This window comes from Apis mellifera, linkage group LG12 (assembly GCF_003254395.2).
Source record: "Apis mellifera strain DH4 linkage group LG12, Amel_HAv3.1, whole genome shotgun sequence".
Taxonomy (NCBI): domain Eukaryota; kingdom Metazoa; phylum Arthropoda; class Insecta; order Hymenoptera; family Apidae; genus Apis; species Apis mellifera.
Window position 1 is genome coordinate 6,770,256 of NC_037649.1, and position 16,787 is coordinate 6,787,042.

The window sequence follows — 16,787 nt, forward strand, 5'->3', positions numbered from 1 at the left end:
GTAAAAATGGTAAAATTTTCCTCCGCGTCAACAATATCGGTGTATAATATTATCGATATCTTCACTTTTAACACATACAAATTATATATATATATATACACGCATAATATAAAGATCGCACAAAGTAAATAACAGGTATTCGAAATCGTTTACAAATTACAAAACTAAAGTTTTTTTTTTTAATAAATTAGAAAAATATATATTTCCAATTTTAGTTATTGTATCGTTGCTCGTTCAAAATTGGAATAAATTTTGTGGAAGGGAAGGCAGGATTTTAAGGCGGTTATCGAAACCGCTATTGTTATCGGTGTCGTTGATAATAAAGCCACCGATGTAATGTAACTGCATACTCAGCTAGAATTTTAAATGCTCTTTGGCTGTGCAATAGTCGTTCACCTGGTCGGTTCAATAACCCTTTTCCTAATAAAAAACTGAAGAAGAGGCAGATATATATATATATATATATATATACACACACAAGTGCAGATAGGTATATAATATTTCTCGCCAAGTAAGAGATTAAACCGAAAGTATACACGATGTGTATAAAAAAAATTCCCCGCCCATTTCGTTGGAAATTTATTTTTCGAACGAGGGAATGAAATATCAAACGGATTAATCCACTGTTTTCGTATTTTCCATTCTGTCTTACTTTATTTCGTTACTTTTTAAAATTATCGAAAGAATATTTTCGAAGAAGAGAATTTTTCCAAATATTTAGAATTCTTTAGATTATCTTAATTTTCGAAATTTGTAACGCGAAATAAAGAATATTATTTATCACGAAACTTTCAGCGAATAGAATCCTCGAAGTTTGATCGATTCATTGCCGCGGGGAAGATACAGTCGCCATAGGAACGGAATAATACTTGCATTTATGGCCGATGTCGCGGCAAAAATTGCAGCGTATTTTCACCGTCGAGGTTACGCTTTCTGCGGTTCTACGCGCTTCAATTCACGACACGATTGATTCCCTCGTATGGGAAAAATGGTCGAAACGCCGTGCACATGCGAGAAGAAGAAGGAGATCGAGAAGGAGGAACGTACCGATGACGTTTATCGGACCTGCAATCTTCCGACACGATTTATGTATCCGCGTAAGTTTGTGCGTGTGTGTATATGTGTGCGTGTAATTTATTAACACGACATTTTTCATATTTTTAACGAGTTACATGATCTTAATTATATAGCTCGATCGAATCTCGACGACAGATCGGTCGATAAGTGTATAACGTATATTTTCTTTCTTTCTTTCTTTCTCTCTTTTCTCCTTTTCCTTTTTTTTTCTTTCTTTCTTTCGAGGGAAGAAGGATTCCGCTCCGAATGTTTTATGCAGTTCGTCGAATCGGTTCGCAGATTGATTTCGCGTGTAAAGTATACACGACAAGAAATTCCTCGTATAGCTAAAACGATAACGTTCTGCTATTAATAAGTCGGTATTGACGATCGTCGAAGCTTATCGGGTAATATACGTACATTTTTGCACATGTCGCAGAAACCTTTTCACGAGATAGGAACTTGTTCCAACCGCGTGCGGCATTTTCGTTCGTTCGGATCGGATCGGATGTGCGATCTTTCGGTAAACTTCGATCGACTTTGCTTTCTTGATTGAGAAAGGAAAGAGCGATTTCGAGCATACGTGTCGAAATATCTCTACGCTCACACTGCGAATTTGTGTGGGTTTCGTACACGTAGTTGACGAAAGTGTTTGTGTGTATTGTTCGCGTCTATCGTAACACGAAATATATTGTCGTAAATATGCAACGCGAATATGCATTTTTCACACATGACTGAGACTGAGATATTATAAAAACGAAAGTGCGAAAGATAACGGGAGCATTTTTTTTTTCTTTTTTTGAATCGTATAAAAGATACATTCCCAAATAAATGAAATCAACGAACGTTGCATTCCAATTTCTATCGCCTCTATAGAAACGCTGCAATGCTAATCCAGAACAGTTAAAGACGCAGAAAAATAAAACTTGGCCGCGAAGCCTCGAATCGTAAAATCAGATCGGATCGCAGTGAAACGTTTCGCCCGTAAAAATGCGAAGAAACAGATCCCTCGTTTCTAAAAAAAAGAAAAAAATAATTTCACGGAAACGATGAATTTTTAACATCGATACGAAGAAACTGGCTGACCTTTGGGTGCCGTTCTCTCAACGTTGATCTCTCGTTGAAAACTGAATCGATTCGAGATGAAAACACGAGAATAAAATGTCGACCAGCCATCGTGATAAAGAAACTACTGTTGAACCGAAACAGTAGAGAATTGAGAATTTTAAAAAACAAGGAATAAAACGTAGAATTTGGAGAGAATTGTAGGTGGATTTGCAATACGTACACGCAGTATATACACGGATGATATATTTATCGAATGGTATCTGAGGAACGGTGACCGTTTGAGTTTGTTCCGTTGGCTGCACATCGAGACGCGCGATCCCTCGTTCAGTAAGCATCCAGCATCTCTCCGCGTACCATGTGCTGCTTCCTCTTGCTCGTTTATCTCGTCTTATCGGTCACCGCTCGAGACGTCAGCGCGGAGGAAGTGGACTGCCAAGTTTATAATCATCTTTACGTGTGCCTGGGGAACAGCGTGCTGCACAGCGTCGCGTTCGAGGATGTGAACGCGGTGCAAACGATCGAGGATATAGAGCTGCACCTCGAGGGCCTCGGGATCCAGGATATCGCCAAGGACGCATTCCTCGAAGTCACCAACTCGTCCGCCCTCTACATCCGCGACAATCAATTGTCCAAGATTTTTAAACACTACTTCGCCGATTTGGACCAACTGACGTATCTCGATTTGAAGAACAACAGCATAAGGGACATCGAGGACGGCTCGTTCGCCAACTTGGACAGTTTGGAGACGTTGATACTCGATCACAATAACATGATCGCTTTCCGCCCCGGTATGTGGAAAGGTCTGGTTGATCTCCACGAGTTGTACGCGACGAACAACAAAATCGCGTTGAGGAGGAACATGTTCAAAGGTCTGAGACACTTGGAGACTTTGGCGTTGGATTGCAACGAGATCAACGAGATACCGATCGGCGCGTTCAACGGGCTGCCCCATATCGATCTTCTTTATCTGTCGAGAAATAAAATCTCGTCCCTGCAGTTGGAGGTGTTTCGCGGGTTGAGCGAGATCAACGAATTGGATCTGGGGCGAAATTCGTTGAGGAGCGTGTCGGGCGGAGTATTTCGTTATCTGAGGAATCTAAATTCATTGTGGCTGAACGGGAATCAGATCGTCATGATTAAGGCGGACACTTTCGAGGGGTTGGACAATCTGTTGCTCCTGTTCTTGAACAGCAACAACCTCCGTTTCGTGGACATGTCCGCTTTCGCCAGGATGAAGAATGTTACCGTCGATCCCGGCTTCAAGATAGCCGGCAGGACGATGGACAATGTTTCAAACGTGCAAGGACGATTTCGTTGTAACAACGTCGCGTATCAGTTGCCGTACGAGTGCACGGAGATTGGGCCTCAGGTTCAATGATGCATAAATTACCCGGAGTATGTAACCAGCCAGTGCCGGAATTTGATATAGAAAACGCGTTATCCATTGTTTCCAAAATCATCGATCAAATCTCTGTTCTCTGTAGATTCTTTTCATTAATTTTATTTTATCGTAATTCCACGCGAATACATGTCAATATACGGATTTCTTCTCCTTTTCTCCTCCGAGTTTTCTTTGAGAAAGTGAAAAAGAGTTAGAAAGACATTTCCATTTCTTCCAATTCGTTTCATGATTATTTCTTTTTTCCTTTTGTAAAAAATTTTCCACGCTTTAATTTTTAACGGTACACGCCTGTGTCAACAATGATTTTTGTGTAAAATATTAGGAAAATATAGAGGAAAAGAAAAGATAAGATAGACAAGGGAGGAGGATGTATCATCTATCATGGGATAGAGGGGACAAGTTTATCCGATAAAAGATCCGCGTTTTTGCAGGAGTGTTCAAGGGATATCGACAGGACGAAACTCCCCAACCCCATCCTTGTTACAGAAGCACGGCGATGGATTATGGATGGTACGCGCCGACGATTCACACCGTGCCAACCTCTTATTACCCGCGAGATAATTCTTTCAGCATAAATCAAGGACGCGGTGGCATGTATCGTAATTGTTCCTTGAACACGGTATTGGATAAGAGCCGAATTTAACTCGTACGTTTCAAATTCTCTAATCTCGCAATCATCGATTAATTGAAAATGAATAATTGAAGAAAATACGTGTTGATCGATACACGATCCGTCTGGTGTATTTATTAAATCTCATTGAAAATGTAACTTCTCGTTAATTCTCTCGTGTAATAACTTTGATCGAATTGAACGATAATCGACAAATTGTTGTTGTCAAATTGTTAAAATTATGTACACGATCATGTATCTTTTCAGCAACGAAATTAACGATCATTGATTATATTAGAAGAATTAAACCAGTGTAGTTTCGAAGAGATGGAAATATATTTTTTCAAATATAATTTTCACTTTAATTTAAACGATTTTGTTTGTTGAGAGAAGAGTGAGCGAGACGTATAATCGAGGCAAGTGAGAACGAGATACGAATACAAAACGTGCATATAGATTCTTGGAACTTGATACACATGTACTTTAGAAAGAGATACGAACGTTGTAATTGCGAAATGAAGAAATTATCAAGTATATGGCGACTCGTAAAAAAAAAAGAAAAAGAATGTGTACGATATCTTAATAATTAATAAACTTTTCAATTTTATATGTACATATATAAAAAAAAAGACGTAAAAAATTCAATATTTACAAAATTAAGAGATAAGGTTGTAATATCGAAAGTCATAAGTATAATATTTTATTATTTTTTTTTTTTTTATTGTTACAGTTTAGCTTACGTATCGCAGTAATCGTATTTCAACCAGAACCTAGTCGGGCCACGCAGAGTTACAAAGAGTGTCCCCAAAATCTAGCAAGGAATCGAAAGTCGTTTTCTCCCTTTCGATCGTTATTGGGATAAGTACAATATCGTTTACTCTCGCTAACGTTTGTTTTTCTCCGTTTTACAGGATTATTTGATCGGGATTCTTTTTTTTTCCTTCTTCTTTTTTTTTTTTTCTTATCAATTCATCAGAAGAGTTCAATAATCTGCGTTACTCGACTTGGGAAGTATATTAATAACATCTTATAACTTTTTTTGAGTGCATGCCATTCGTCCATTACGCTGCATTAGTATGATCATCATAGTGGTAAATGTTTAACTCTTCAACATATATATTTTTTATGTATATATATATATAATATATATTTATATATTTATATATTTATAAATGTGTGTATATAACACAATGAGATAGCTCAATTCGTTAAAGAGTTCTTAATATTTCAATGTCTTAACAACCATAAACGACATCCAAAAACGTTTCGATAAAAACGTTTCACCAATGTCCAATATGGCAAATATTTATTTATTCATTTATTTATTCATTTATTTTTTTTCTTTTTTTTTTTGTGTTGGTATGCAATGGATGAATACACAATTCTAGTCGAAGAAACTCTGTTAACGTATGTGTCCGTGTCGTCAGTTTTAAGGGGGGGCCCACGTCGAAAGTCTTACGGAGACACCATAAAGATATTCCACATCTGATAGCGCAGCATTAAACCGGTATATCGAAGAATATACATATATGTGTATGTGTATGTGTGTGTGTGTGTGTGGAAACACGCGACAATTTTCGTCCAACAATTTTCCACCACTTATCATCGAAACGTTTCTCAATGGGAGTGGAAAATCGATAGAAATCGGCGCGCCAATCGATATATAAAATCTCTTTGGATCGATCGTCGAATCATCTCGATTGGTATCGGATCACAAGATGGATCGAAATTTCGAATTGGCGGAAAATATTCGATATCGAAACGGGTGGACGAATTCCAAACTGGAGATAGATTAAAAGCAGTCGAGAGTCGTTATATAACAATCCTTTCACACTCCTTTCGGAGGAGCCATGATTTCGTGGTCACGAGCCAGTCGATTCGTTCCACGATCGTTTCGAGAAACGCGACGACACGACGACGAAGACGCTCGATCCCCGATGAAAATTCGAGTTAAGGCCGTGAAATGATCACCAGGCACATCGAGCATCGGCCGCCATCACGAGGAAGACTCCCTTGATGTTCCATGAAACGGCGTGCTCGTTACCTACGACCACCCCGGCTTATCGATGTATCGATCCCTCGAAAGGGCATCGTTTCACTCCTCGGCCGCTCGCGATAGGATAGAAAACGGTCGAAAAACCGTTTCCGTGATATCTCGAACAAGTTGGAACGATCTTGTTAGCCATCCGCCCGTAATGCCTTCCAACGAAATAAAGCGGCGGTAGGATCGGTAACGAGCACTCGACGTGCACCCAACACCGGGTATCTCTCTTTCACACACATGCCCTCTCGGTATCTCTATACACAAACCTATACATTGTACTACTTTTACTTTATTTCTTCTCTCCGTATTTCTAAATATGCTTGCGCTTACGCTTACTGGATTACAGCTACCCCCAATATTTACTTCTGATGAATCCTTAACAGCTAAAACGATGACAGATAGAACTCGCATTTTACTCGCATATTTAATTAAACATCCTTTCCTTCCTTCCTTCCTTCCTTCCTTTCTTCCTTTCTTTCTTCCCTCTTACCTTCTCTTATTCAACGGTTACAGTTAAAAGGTATAATTATAAACGGTCGTACGATCGGAGAATTTTTCGGTTAATAATCGGTGTACAACGTGATATAATTCGAGCGATCGTTGCCTCCACGCGTGAGCCGTGCCGCGATCCACGATGATTTCGTTGTCCGTCGCTTGGAAACATACATCCGTGTGTTTTAACGCGGCCTCTCGAGTACGAGAGAAGGAATAAGAATACGAGGAAACGCGATCGACGAAGCGGCACACGCGACTTTCACGCGCGATCCAACGATCGAACTCGGGACGCTTTTGATGGGACGTTTTTTTTTTTGGTGTTAATATCGCTATAAACGCGATCGAGTAAAAGTAGAGTGATAAGTTGTTCGTCCATCACCGATTTCGACGGTTCGATCGCGCGGATTGATTTTTTTCTTCGAGGGAAATGTTCTAATTAAGTAATTTTTTTTTCTTTTTTCCCCTTCACGGTGCATCTGGGATACTTGTTGCGCGCCGCGAAACAGAACATCGAGATTAATAATTAACTCTACTCTCTCACATTTGTCTCATACAAGTGAAGTATGAAGTTCATATTGCGTCTCATTCTATTCTGTAATATATATATACCTTATATTGTCGTACAATTGATATCGAATGTAACGTCCCGTGCTACTCTCCGCTTCTCGAAGATCGAGAATCGGATCTGTGAGACGCTTGTTTTCGTCGGCGCGCGAGGACGTTCCCATCTTCGTTTCCTTTAAACTTGGCTCTTTTCCTCGGATTATAATAACGTTTCTGACCGATTTTACAATTAATTAGACCCGAAGACATCCTTGCACCTCGCAAGGACTCTTTCACACTTGTCCCCGCGAGAACGACAGAATCTGTTGTTCCTCTGTTGTTCGTTCGGGGGAGGTGATTAGCTACAACTGCCGCGTATCGTTATAATTATTACATAATGTATATATATATATATATATGTCGTGTACATAATATATATTCTTGCATCGAGAGTACGAGTTTTGTTGTGTTAATGTATATGATATATGATACATGTGGACTAGCACTCATTGAAATCAAGGAGGTAACATACGGTTACATATAGAGTACCTACCGTATCGTAACTAGCCTACGATGATAATCTCACCTTAACGATTTCTTCTTTTAATTCTTCGTTTAACGCTATTGTTTAACCTTTATGTTCGTTTACACAGAGACATTGAATAATTAAGAGGCGGTGACGAGCGCTTGTTCGCCTCTCGATCATCGTGGCGAAACCGTGGAAATCCTCGTGCCATTGATATCCGGCTGTCTAATTCTGTCCGCGCGACGAGAGGATTGCTTCGATAATTATTCGCCCCTTCCACGATTCGTTGTAACGATTTCTCGTATAATAATAATAATAATAATAATATCTTGGTGTTTCCGTCTCGCAGGGGAATAATAATGTTTTGGAGAAGAAACGAGGGAGGGAGACAAGGGAAAGAAGGAAGTGATAAATAAGTAAGTTAAGGGGAAAGAATCTGATTGATAGAAATTGATTTGAAGGTATAAATATATCGTGTATATTTTATAGAGATTTGAATGAAACGAAATTTGAAATTAAAAAAGGTAAGTGGGAAGGGAAAGCAACGAGGCACTAAATCGGCATTCGAATGCCATGAGCTGGAATCGCCAATTCTGATTGGCACGAGACACGGTTTGGCCTCGACGTATGATAACGTTATGTACGCCCGTTATGTACCTACTTTTCTTCGGCGGAGATGCTCCTGGAACGTATATTTCTAAGCGCGTGTATGTATGTGTATGTGTGAGTGTGAGTATAAGTGTGTATTCTAATCTATTCACGATCGAATGCGTTTCGAAGCTTCATCACGCATCGATTCTTTCGAATCGAGATTGATTTTGGATCGAGTGAAAGAAGCCTCGAAACGACGACGATAACGCGATATATTGCGTTCTCGTTAGCGTTATCATCAGTTTGCTTCGACTTCTTTTCGTTTCTTCTTTCTTTTTTTCTTTTTTCCTTCTTTCCTTTTTTCTTTCCTTTCTTTCTTTCTTTCTTTCTTTCTTTTTTTTTTTTGGTTTTTTTAATTTTCTTTCTTATGATTTTTTGTTTTTTACTTTTTTTTTGGTTGGAACTTATATCTACGATGTCGTTATTCAAGGCATCTAAATTAGTTCCACGATCTTAAAGTAACACTATGAATGGTAAATTCTTAACAAACAACGGTATTACGGTGACGCAAGGATCCTAAGTAGATTAGCTTAATTGTAACATTATTATTTTTTTTTTTCCGGCAAGAAGGAAACAGAGATTTTGGAGATGAGGAAATTTTGGCCGCGCCAATCGTTATAAAAGATATCTCTCGTTGTGTGCAGCGAGAGGCGAATCTTTCTTCGCGTCGAAATTAAAAAGATCTATCAGCTTGCTACAAGTTGAGCCACCGAGACAGACAGACGGTGGCGGTGGCGCGCTACGACGAAATAAAAAGTGACGCGTAACACGAAAACACGATCGAAACCTAATGGAAAGGTGTTGTTTGGAAACAGGCTGCTGCTCACTACATCACACGGGCACTAGAAAGAACAAATTACAAACTCGTCGATCGAAGATTCTTGAGAAGCATGATCGAGCAAGCCGCTGAAATGCTTAAACGATGTGAGCTCTCTCGCGTTTTTTTTTTTGTTCGGTGTTACGTGATACGAATCGATCATCCGCTCGATCCGTACTCGACAAACGTATCTTCGTTATTCAATTAAAACGATAATTACAATAACACAGCATAGAACGATCAAGGTGGTTCGAATCGAAACCGATAACTAAATCGTCAACCCTTTTTACATTTCATTCGCATTGAAAATATCGCTAAACAAACCGCAATAATTGACAATTGTTGAATCCACAGATTTATTCGTTGGAAACGATAATTTTTCTTGCACAAAAAAAAAAAAGATTGGGTTGCAGAGAAACGTTGTTATCGAATTTTCACAGATTCACAGATGATCTGGTTACCCGGTTCGATTCCGCTTACAATTTCGCTTCCTATGAACGGATAACCGCTAAGATTTCTCCCGAAAAAGCGTGCTCGCTAAAATCGCTAGTCGTCGTAGGTAATCGAAGTCAATGCCGTTTATTCGTCTAGAGATTGCAACAACACTTGAACCCAACTGCCTCTTCTAACTGTCGTCTTTTTTTTTGTTCTATTTCTTTTTTTTTTTCTTTTTTTTTTTTCTATCCTACCTAGTGCTTAAACTTGCACCCCTGAGATATTCGTTATAACCTTTAACCTTGTCTACGTATCAGTACGGATTCTGTAGGGATCGAATTCGTCCATTTTAAACGAATCTATCGAGCTTTCTCTCCTTTTTTTTTTATTTTTTTATTTTTTTATTCTATTTCGTTCGCATCGTGGCGTCAGCTCGGAAAGCAGTTTATCTCGTTTCATCTGGGTGGGTTTTTTTTTTCTTTTGTACTTCGCGACAATTTTCCAGGTAAAAGATTGTCCAGGATTTTATTTTCGCGGGCTTCTTCGTACATTCGCGTTTATTCGCGTTTAAACTTTATTAACTTTCCAATGTCGCTAGTTGTAATACTAGTAGTAATAGTTTCTATTATCTCTTGCAATTATTATTTCCATTACTTTCTGAACTACACGTGTCGTGGAATCAGGCAGCGTTTTAGCAGTCTATCCTCTCACGACTCTAAGAGAACTTTCTGTTTAAATTCTACCTCCTCCTCCTCCTCTTCCTCCTCATTGCCCTGCTCTACGAATAATAATCGAAAAATGAAAGAAACGAAACATCCCTTAAAGTATCGATCTCTTCGAATATCAATATAATTCCAATATTTCTATTTCTCGATAATATCAATTATGATTATCTGATTATCTCAGCTTGCTAAGAACTAAGCTCGTTAAATTTCGAAAAGCTAATAACTCACACATATATTCTGCTCTACTCCTCCTGCCACGACTCTAAAACTCTTTTTTTTAAACTCTAGTTAAGTTTACTTTACTCCTCTACGTATCATTGCCTGTCGTTGAAATCGATGAGTTATATAATCGAAAGAGAATAATCGAAATACGAGCAATAAGCGAAGGAATCGTCGGATGTCTAATAGATACGAAGTGAAAAGAACGGAGAAGAGAAGAAAATGCGTGATTGATTATCTTTGCGAATATCGATAAGAGGGTTGTTCGCTTGTTGTTGATCGTGAAAACTTGGACGGTGTACCTGCACTTATCCACGTGATATTTTGAGATGCTCGCAATCAACAAGCAAGCTCGTTGCAACGATGATGATGATGATATGCGAGAAGGGTAAAAAACGATGCGGGGTGCACGCGTTTTCGAGGTGTATAAAAAGTACAAACAACATAGAGATCTCGTGATTAAGTGCAACGGTTGTGTACATTTTTGTTCGTGTACTGTTGAAACGCGTACTTTTGGACTGCTTCGAATCGGAGTGAGAAACGGGTGACAAGAAGGGCACTTAAGTTATCAAGGCACATCAAAAATCAAACCGTCGGACGTCTATTACATATCGAAATTAACTCGTGACTCGTGGGTTCCGTTTTTTGATTCATCCTCCATTGTTCTTTCATCTCTCGCTTTCTCTTTCTTTCTCTTTCAACGGATAACAACTAACTTATCAACTAAAACTAGATACACGCACAGGGAGTGTTCGATCGATGTATATAATTGTGCAATAGAGAGGATGGACTAAATTCACGTCTTTGCGTTTATCGTTCGTATAACCTCGTCAATAATTTCTAAAATTCGGTACTGCTAAATCGAGAGAAGAAAAATGGAAACGAAAGAAGGCAATACACGTTCCTTTATCTACGATCCTACGCAATCCTCCTCCTCCTCTCTCTCTCTTTCTCTCCCCTTCCTCCCCTCTACTGTATCCTCGCGCAATTGACGAAGGTGTTCGAGGGAAACGAAAATTGTGAATTAAAATCGTTTCGCGAAAACATCGAAATCGAGAAATGTTAAACGGAATAATGGAAATTGTTCTCGTTCCTTTCCAAAAGCTGACACCACGAGGTCCTCCCGTCCAATTCGTCGATAATACATCGTTTATCAGCCCTTATGCTAAGGTAAATTGAGATCATTGGATAAAGAAGTTTCGTTCCCTCTCTTTTCCTTATCTTTTTCTTTTTTTTTTTTTGTTTTCTTTCTTGCTCTCTCGTCGACCGATTTTCTTTTTTTTCTTTTTTTTTTCCTTTTTTTTCTTTTTTTTTTGATTCAACATTGAAACGCGGATCCTTTTCGATTTTCGTGCACCGAGTCAAAGGAGTTCGAATCTAGAAAACGAACGAACGAACGAAGGAATGAGGAAACGCGAGATTATATTTGCAGATCGTCAAAAAATTTGCTCGGTGTTTTTGCTCGGATTTTTGCCAGGATTTTCGCAAAAATCGAGATTACTGAGAATGCCCATGTAATAACATTTTATCATTCTTGCGGCGATTTGTGGCCGCGCTTTCCCTTTCGGTTCCCGTTCCTAGTTCACGAACCCGTTTCTTTTTTTTTTCTTTTTATTACATTTTGATTTCATCGGTAATGTTCTTAAAGCCTACGGAACAACGAACATCTCGTTTTTCGTGAATTTTCAGCAAGCAAGCATTGCCGAATCTCTCCCCTTTTCTTTTCTCTTTCTTTTCTCTTTCTCTCATCTACGAAATGATTTTGTACACGTGTGCGTGAAAATTTAAGAAAAAGAAGCAGTTCGTCATCGGAAATTGCAGGACAGTTTTCAACATCGAGATGCTCGCTACTGTTTCGAGACGATGAATTTTCTTTTTCTTTTTCTTTCTTTTTTTCTTTTTCTTTTTCAACAATCCAAATCGAAAGGCCGTCGGTCGAGCGGACTTTTTTTTACTTTTAGCGGGCCGAAATTTAAATTTTTTTCGAAAGAAACGGACCGACGACTCTGCGGAATAAATTTTCCTCTTCCCGAGTCCCGTTTAATCCAAACGTTTGCGCTGTTCACATGCACGATGTCAAAGTACTGCCCGGTCTCTCGAAATCTTAATGACTATTTGTGCGCTTAAGATACAGACTCGTCGATCGTGTTCTTCGTGGTCGGGGCGCGATTTTCTTTTTTTTTTTTTCGAAATCGAGATTTCCTTTCTTTTCTTCTTCTTTTTCACGCGGCGACCGATCGATGCAGAAGTCTTTCTCTAGCCGAATGTTCAGTATAATAATGCCCGAATCTCCTCTTTTTTTTGTTTTCCTCAATCATCGTATTGAATGACGTCGGTTTACAAATACTTTTTAATTAATTTTACAAATATGTATTTTACTGCAGGAATTTCCATCACCCGTTTTAATTTATAACCCATCGTTTTTTTTTTTCTTCTTTTTTTTTCCTCCCCTCTCTATCCTCTCTTCCCGCTTTCGCCTCTCTCTCTTTCCCTTCCTCCCTCTCTCTTTTTCTTTTTTCTTTTTTCCTCCCCTTCACTTTCCCGTTCCCTCGCCTTTAGACAATGCTATTAATCGAAAGTTAAGCCTAAAAAGTGGACGCCTGAAGTAAAGTCGGATGAGGAGATGACAGGGGCCTATGGTATCTGTTGCCTGTTGGAATCGAAAAACCAAGTGGCGGAGTTCCCGTAAACGAGACGAGTTATATGCAGAACGGATACGTCGATGGTAACGAAACATAACCGGACACACTTGGAAAAGTATTTATTTATTTATTTATTTATTTATTTATTTAATTATTTATTATTATTATTATTGTTATTATTATTATTATTATTATTATTATTTTCCCTCCCCTCCCTTTTTTTTAATCATTTCTTCTTTTAACCTGAGAGAATTTTCCCTAACCAACTATGTAAATGCTGAATAATACATCGAATACATAGAATCTACATTACGATTTATTTATTATTTTTTTTTATTTTTTATACTCTTTTCTTTTTTTTTTTTTTTCTTTAATATACATAAACGACCACGACTTTATCTTCTTTTTCTTCCTTTTTTTTTTTTAAACCCCCGTTTAATTTTTGCTCACCACCCACCCCTATATCGAAAATACGTTATTAGTATTAATAATATTCGAAACCGATGCTTTTAATTACGCGGTATTTAAGATTATTTATTAATAATAATAATAATTAAGTATTGGGGTATAATAGGCGATTAGCGAGAATTTCTAACGCGAGAATAAGTTTTAACTTTCCGTTTCAATTAATTGATTAATTGATCAAGGATAAAGAGAGAAATTAATCGGAAGAAACGAGTTGTCAAATGAGATTTCAAAGAGTGTTATGTTCATGTTTATACACATCGCCGTGGACCGTTAGCAAAATTTACAATCAGTTACATAGCGCGAGCCCTGTGTGGGACGCGAGCGTCATTTAAATCAGCTCGATGATCTGCAAATATATCCTCGTCGTGCCTTCATCCAATCCATTCCGATAATTCATTCCATGAAGTAATCAAAAAAAGGAAACGAAACTGTCGAATATTTTCCAAAGAAAGAAAGAAGAAAAAGATCCTTAAAGATAATTAATTACGAAACTATCCATAAAAGAATAAAAACTATCCAACAAAGAAAATATGATTCATCGAATATACATATATCACGTTTCCTTCGTGCCAATTTAAATTTGTATAATAACAATTGTTTGCCTCCTTTGTTTCAGTGCACAAAAATTCACATGGCAGAAATTTACATGTCTCCGAAGATTCCTGCGAACGTTTTCCGAAGATTCTTCATAGTATCCTCGGTGTCCTCGCTCTGTGATTGGCTACCTTGTCTGTGGAAAGGTACTCTCGATGGTGGAGCTTCATCTTGGCGTCGGCCGACCGACGGCGCGCTACTCACCGTGCTCGATTGCGATGCTGAACGAGTGGAATTCGAATTATCATTCGGTAATACTATGAATTGATCAACAATAAATTGTATACAATAACGAAACCTTGAGAATCGCGTCGTTGCAGCTGATGGTGGCTGTCAGAGGTGGTTACGTCGCCGGCCACTGCCGTCATCGAGCCTACCGAGCCCAAGCTTCCTATGCTAGCCATCGATCCCATGCTGCCGTGCGATCCCAACGGAGCTGTGGTCGGTGGTGGCGCGCGATCCTCGACCGGACTCGTCGCTTGGCTCGAGCCGGACATCGATCCCCTCGATGTTGTTTTCGTCAAAACGCTCGGCGGCCGGCAAAATGCCTGAATATCCATTTCAACGATCGGTTTTTTTTTAAGGAAACAAGAAAAAAGGAGGAGAAGATAGATAATTTAAAGATTAAGAAAAGGTATCCAAGCTTGGTATTGGAATCTGTTTTGAGAGAGAGAGAAAGTAAGACATATTTGTTTCTTTTTTTCCTCTACCTGCATTTTGGCGGTGACAAGATCCGCGATGTGGCGACGATCCTCCTCCTGCGAGTCCCCCATTAACGATAACGCGCTGTCGTTCACTTCGATTATGTACTCTCGGCCATCCTTGCCGACCAACAGCTCGATCGCGCAGATGTCCAACCCGCCGAACAATTGGGCCACCTGGTCGACCCAGGCGCGATGTCTCTCGCTCACGGCTAATTGCTCCAACATCGCCGAACCGGTGTTAGATTTCCAGTTTCCGCTTATGCTCTTCCGCCTGGAGAGGAACGGTCACGCGCTCGTTAATTAAGTTAATCTCGGATCCTCCATTGACTCGAAGGGTTTAACCATCGACTCGATAGCCAAGCACGTAGTAAATGGGAAGTGGTAATTTTTTCTTTTTTCTTTTAATTCTAATCGAGATTCTAATTTAAAAAAAGCGATCGAAAGAAAAAATTTATTCGTGCGAAATCATTACGTAATCCACGTTTCGCCACCCAGTCGAGGGTTAAGCCACATAATTTCCATGCTGACCCGGTATAACGTAGCGGTGGACAAGACTCGGTAACATTTACAACGACAGATCGGCGGGATCGATCCGGCGATACTCACATGAACGCCTTGTAGTTATTGCCTATTTTCTGCACGTGGACGTCATATTTGGTATCGACATACGGTTCCGACGTGCAGTAAGCGTTGGCCAAAGCAGCCAAAGAGGCGAGATCTAGAAACTCTTGATTCGTCTCGGCACGGGCTTTTCCCACTCCTCCGTGGGCGTGTCCAAGTTTCACCACGACTGGATAACGAGATGCACTCACCTGTAAAAAGAAAAAGAAAAAAAAAGAAAAAGAAAGGAAAAGATGATGCGTTCTTGTAGAAGAGAATCGTAACAGGTATGTGTATATTTCGATCGAGTCGAAAATTTCTTTTCCATTGTCGTCAATGGATCTCGAAACGTGTAAGATCTCGTAACGTACGTTACGATGTGAAATCCATATATATTCGATACGTTTCTTGTAAGAAAGGAAAGTCTTTCGATATATAAATCCGTGGCGTTGGATGGCGATCACGCGGCAGTCATCTCGAACCGGGTCGAATGCGAGGAACAACGTTTTTAACGAAAATTACGCGATACAATTTTCTCGATGCAATTTCAACATGGCACTCAAAGATCTCTGCATGGAGAATCGATTAACAATGCACGCTTATCCTGCATTCCGCTCTAATCGGCGAGAACCAGTCGGATGGGACGCCTACAGCAATATCTGGGGCCGGTCTTCAATAATCGAATACATTAACCGACATCTATGGATGAAGATCAAAGTCAGCCGATACGCAGGCGGTTGATTAAGCAGTCCACGATATTCGCGTGGGACGGGAGGGATTATTAAATCGTTGACGATGCCGCGACTCTCGTTGCATCCGTTGCGACGAGGACGCGATTAAAAAAAAGAAAAAAAAACGATCCTACGGAGAATAGTGTGACCGATCTTCTGAGATGATAACGGTGAAAATATATGTATATATATAATATAAAGCGTGAAAACGTGGACTGAAATCCTCGAAACGACGAGGAAACGGAGTTCGAAAATCGTGCACTCCAATCCTACCGGTTTCGATCCTGATAATCGCAGAGTAGGATGTCCAGTCACGAATCTCACCCGATTCCACGGTGAGCAAGAAAGGGGGGAAAAAAAGGGTGAAGGCGGTTAAAATGTGAACGTTCTTTCCCGGTTATCCCGTTACCAGATAACCAAAGAATTCCACGTTAATAGAAACGAATCGAGTTGGGAT

General features: G+C 39.5%; 2 protein-coding genes across 3 annotated transcripts in view; one reads left to right on the forward strand and one right to left on the reverse strand.

Annotated features, from left to right (window-relative positions):
• Positions 1–1,357: 1,357 nt before the first annotated feature.
• On the forward strand, positions 1,358–4,070 carry LOC100576903 (leucine-rich repeat-containing protein 15). The gene is made up of 2 exons (XM_003249995.4): positions 1,358–3,519; positions 3,958–4,070. Exon 1 carries the CDS (start codon positions 2,480–2,482, stop codon positions 3,500–3,502), a length of 1,023 nt encoding a protein of 340 aa, XP_003250043.1. The 5' UTR covers positions 1,358–2,479; the 3' UTR covers positions 3,503–3,519; positions 3,958–4,070.
• Positions 4,071–5,066: 996 nt separating this feature from the next.
• The window catches only part of LOC551737 (synapsin), a 49,084-nt gene continuing 37,363 nt past the window's right edge, over positions 5,067–16,787 (reverse strand). For both annotated transcript variants that reach the window (XM_624125.5, XM_006562252.3), the window contains exons 7-10: positions 15,606–15,811; positions 15,006–15,270; positions 14,594–14,843; positions 5,067–14,516 (exon numbers count right to left, since the gene is read on the reverse strand). In XM_624125.5, coding sequence (XP_624128.3) covers positions 14,344–14,516; positions 14,594–14,843; positions 15,006–15,270; positions 15,606–15,811 — 894 coding nt within the window. In that variant the 3' untranslated portion in view covers positions 5,067–14,343. The remainder of the gene's footprint in view (positions 14,517–14,593; positions 14,844–15,005; positions 15,271–15,605; positions 15,812–16,787) is intronic.

Bases quoted from the DNA above. Each gene is read 5' to 3' on its own strand.
- LOC100576903 (XM_003249995.4), top strand. From the start codon at position 2,480: ATGTGCTGCTTCCTCTTGCTCGTTTATCTCGTCTTATCGGTCACCGCT.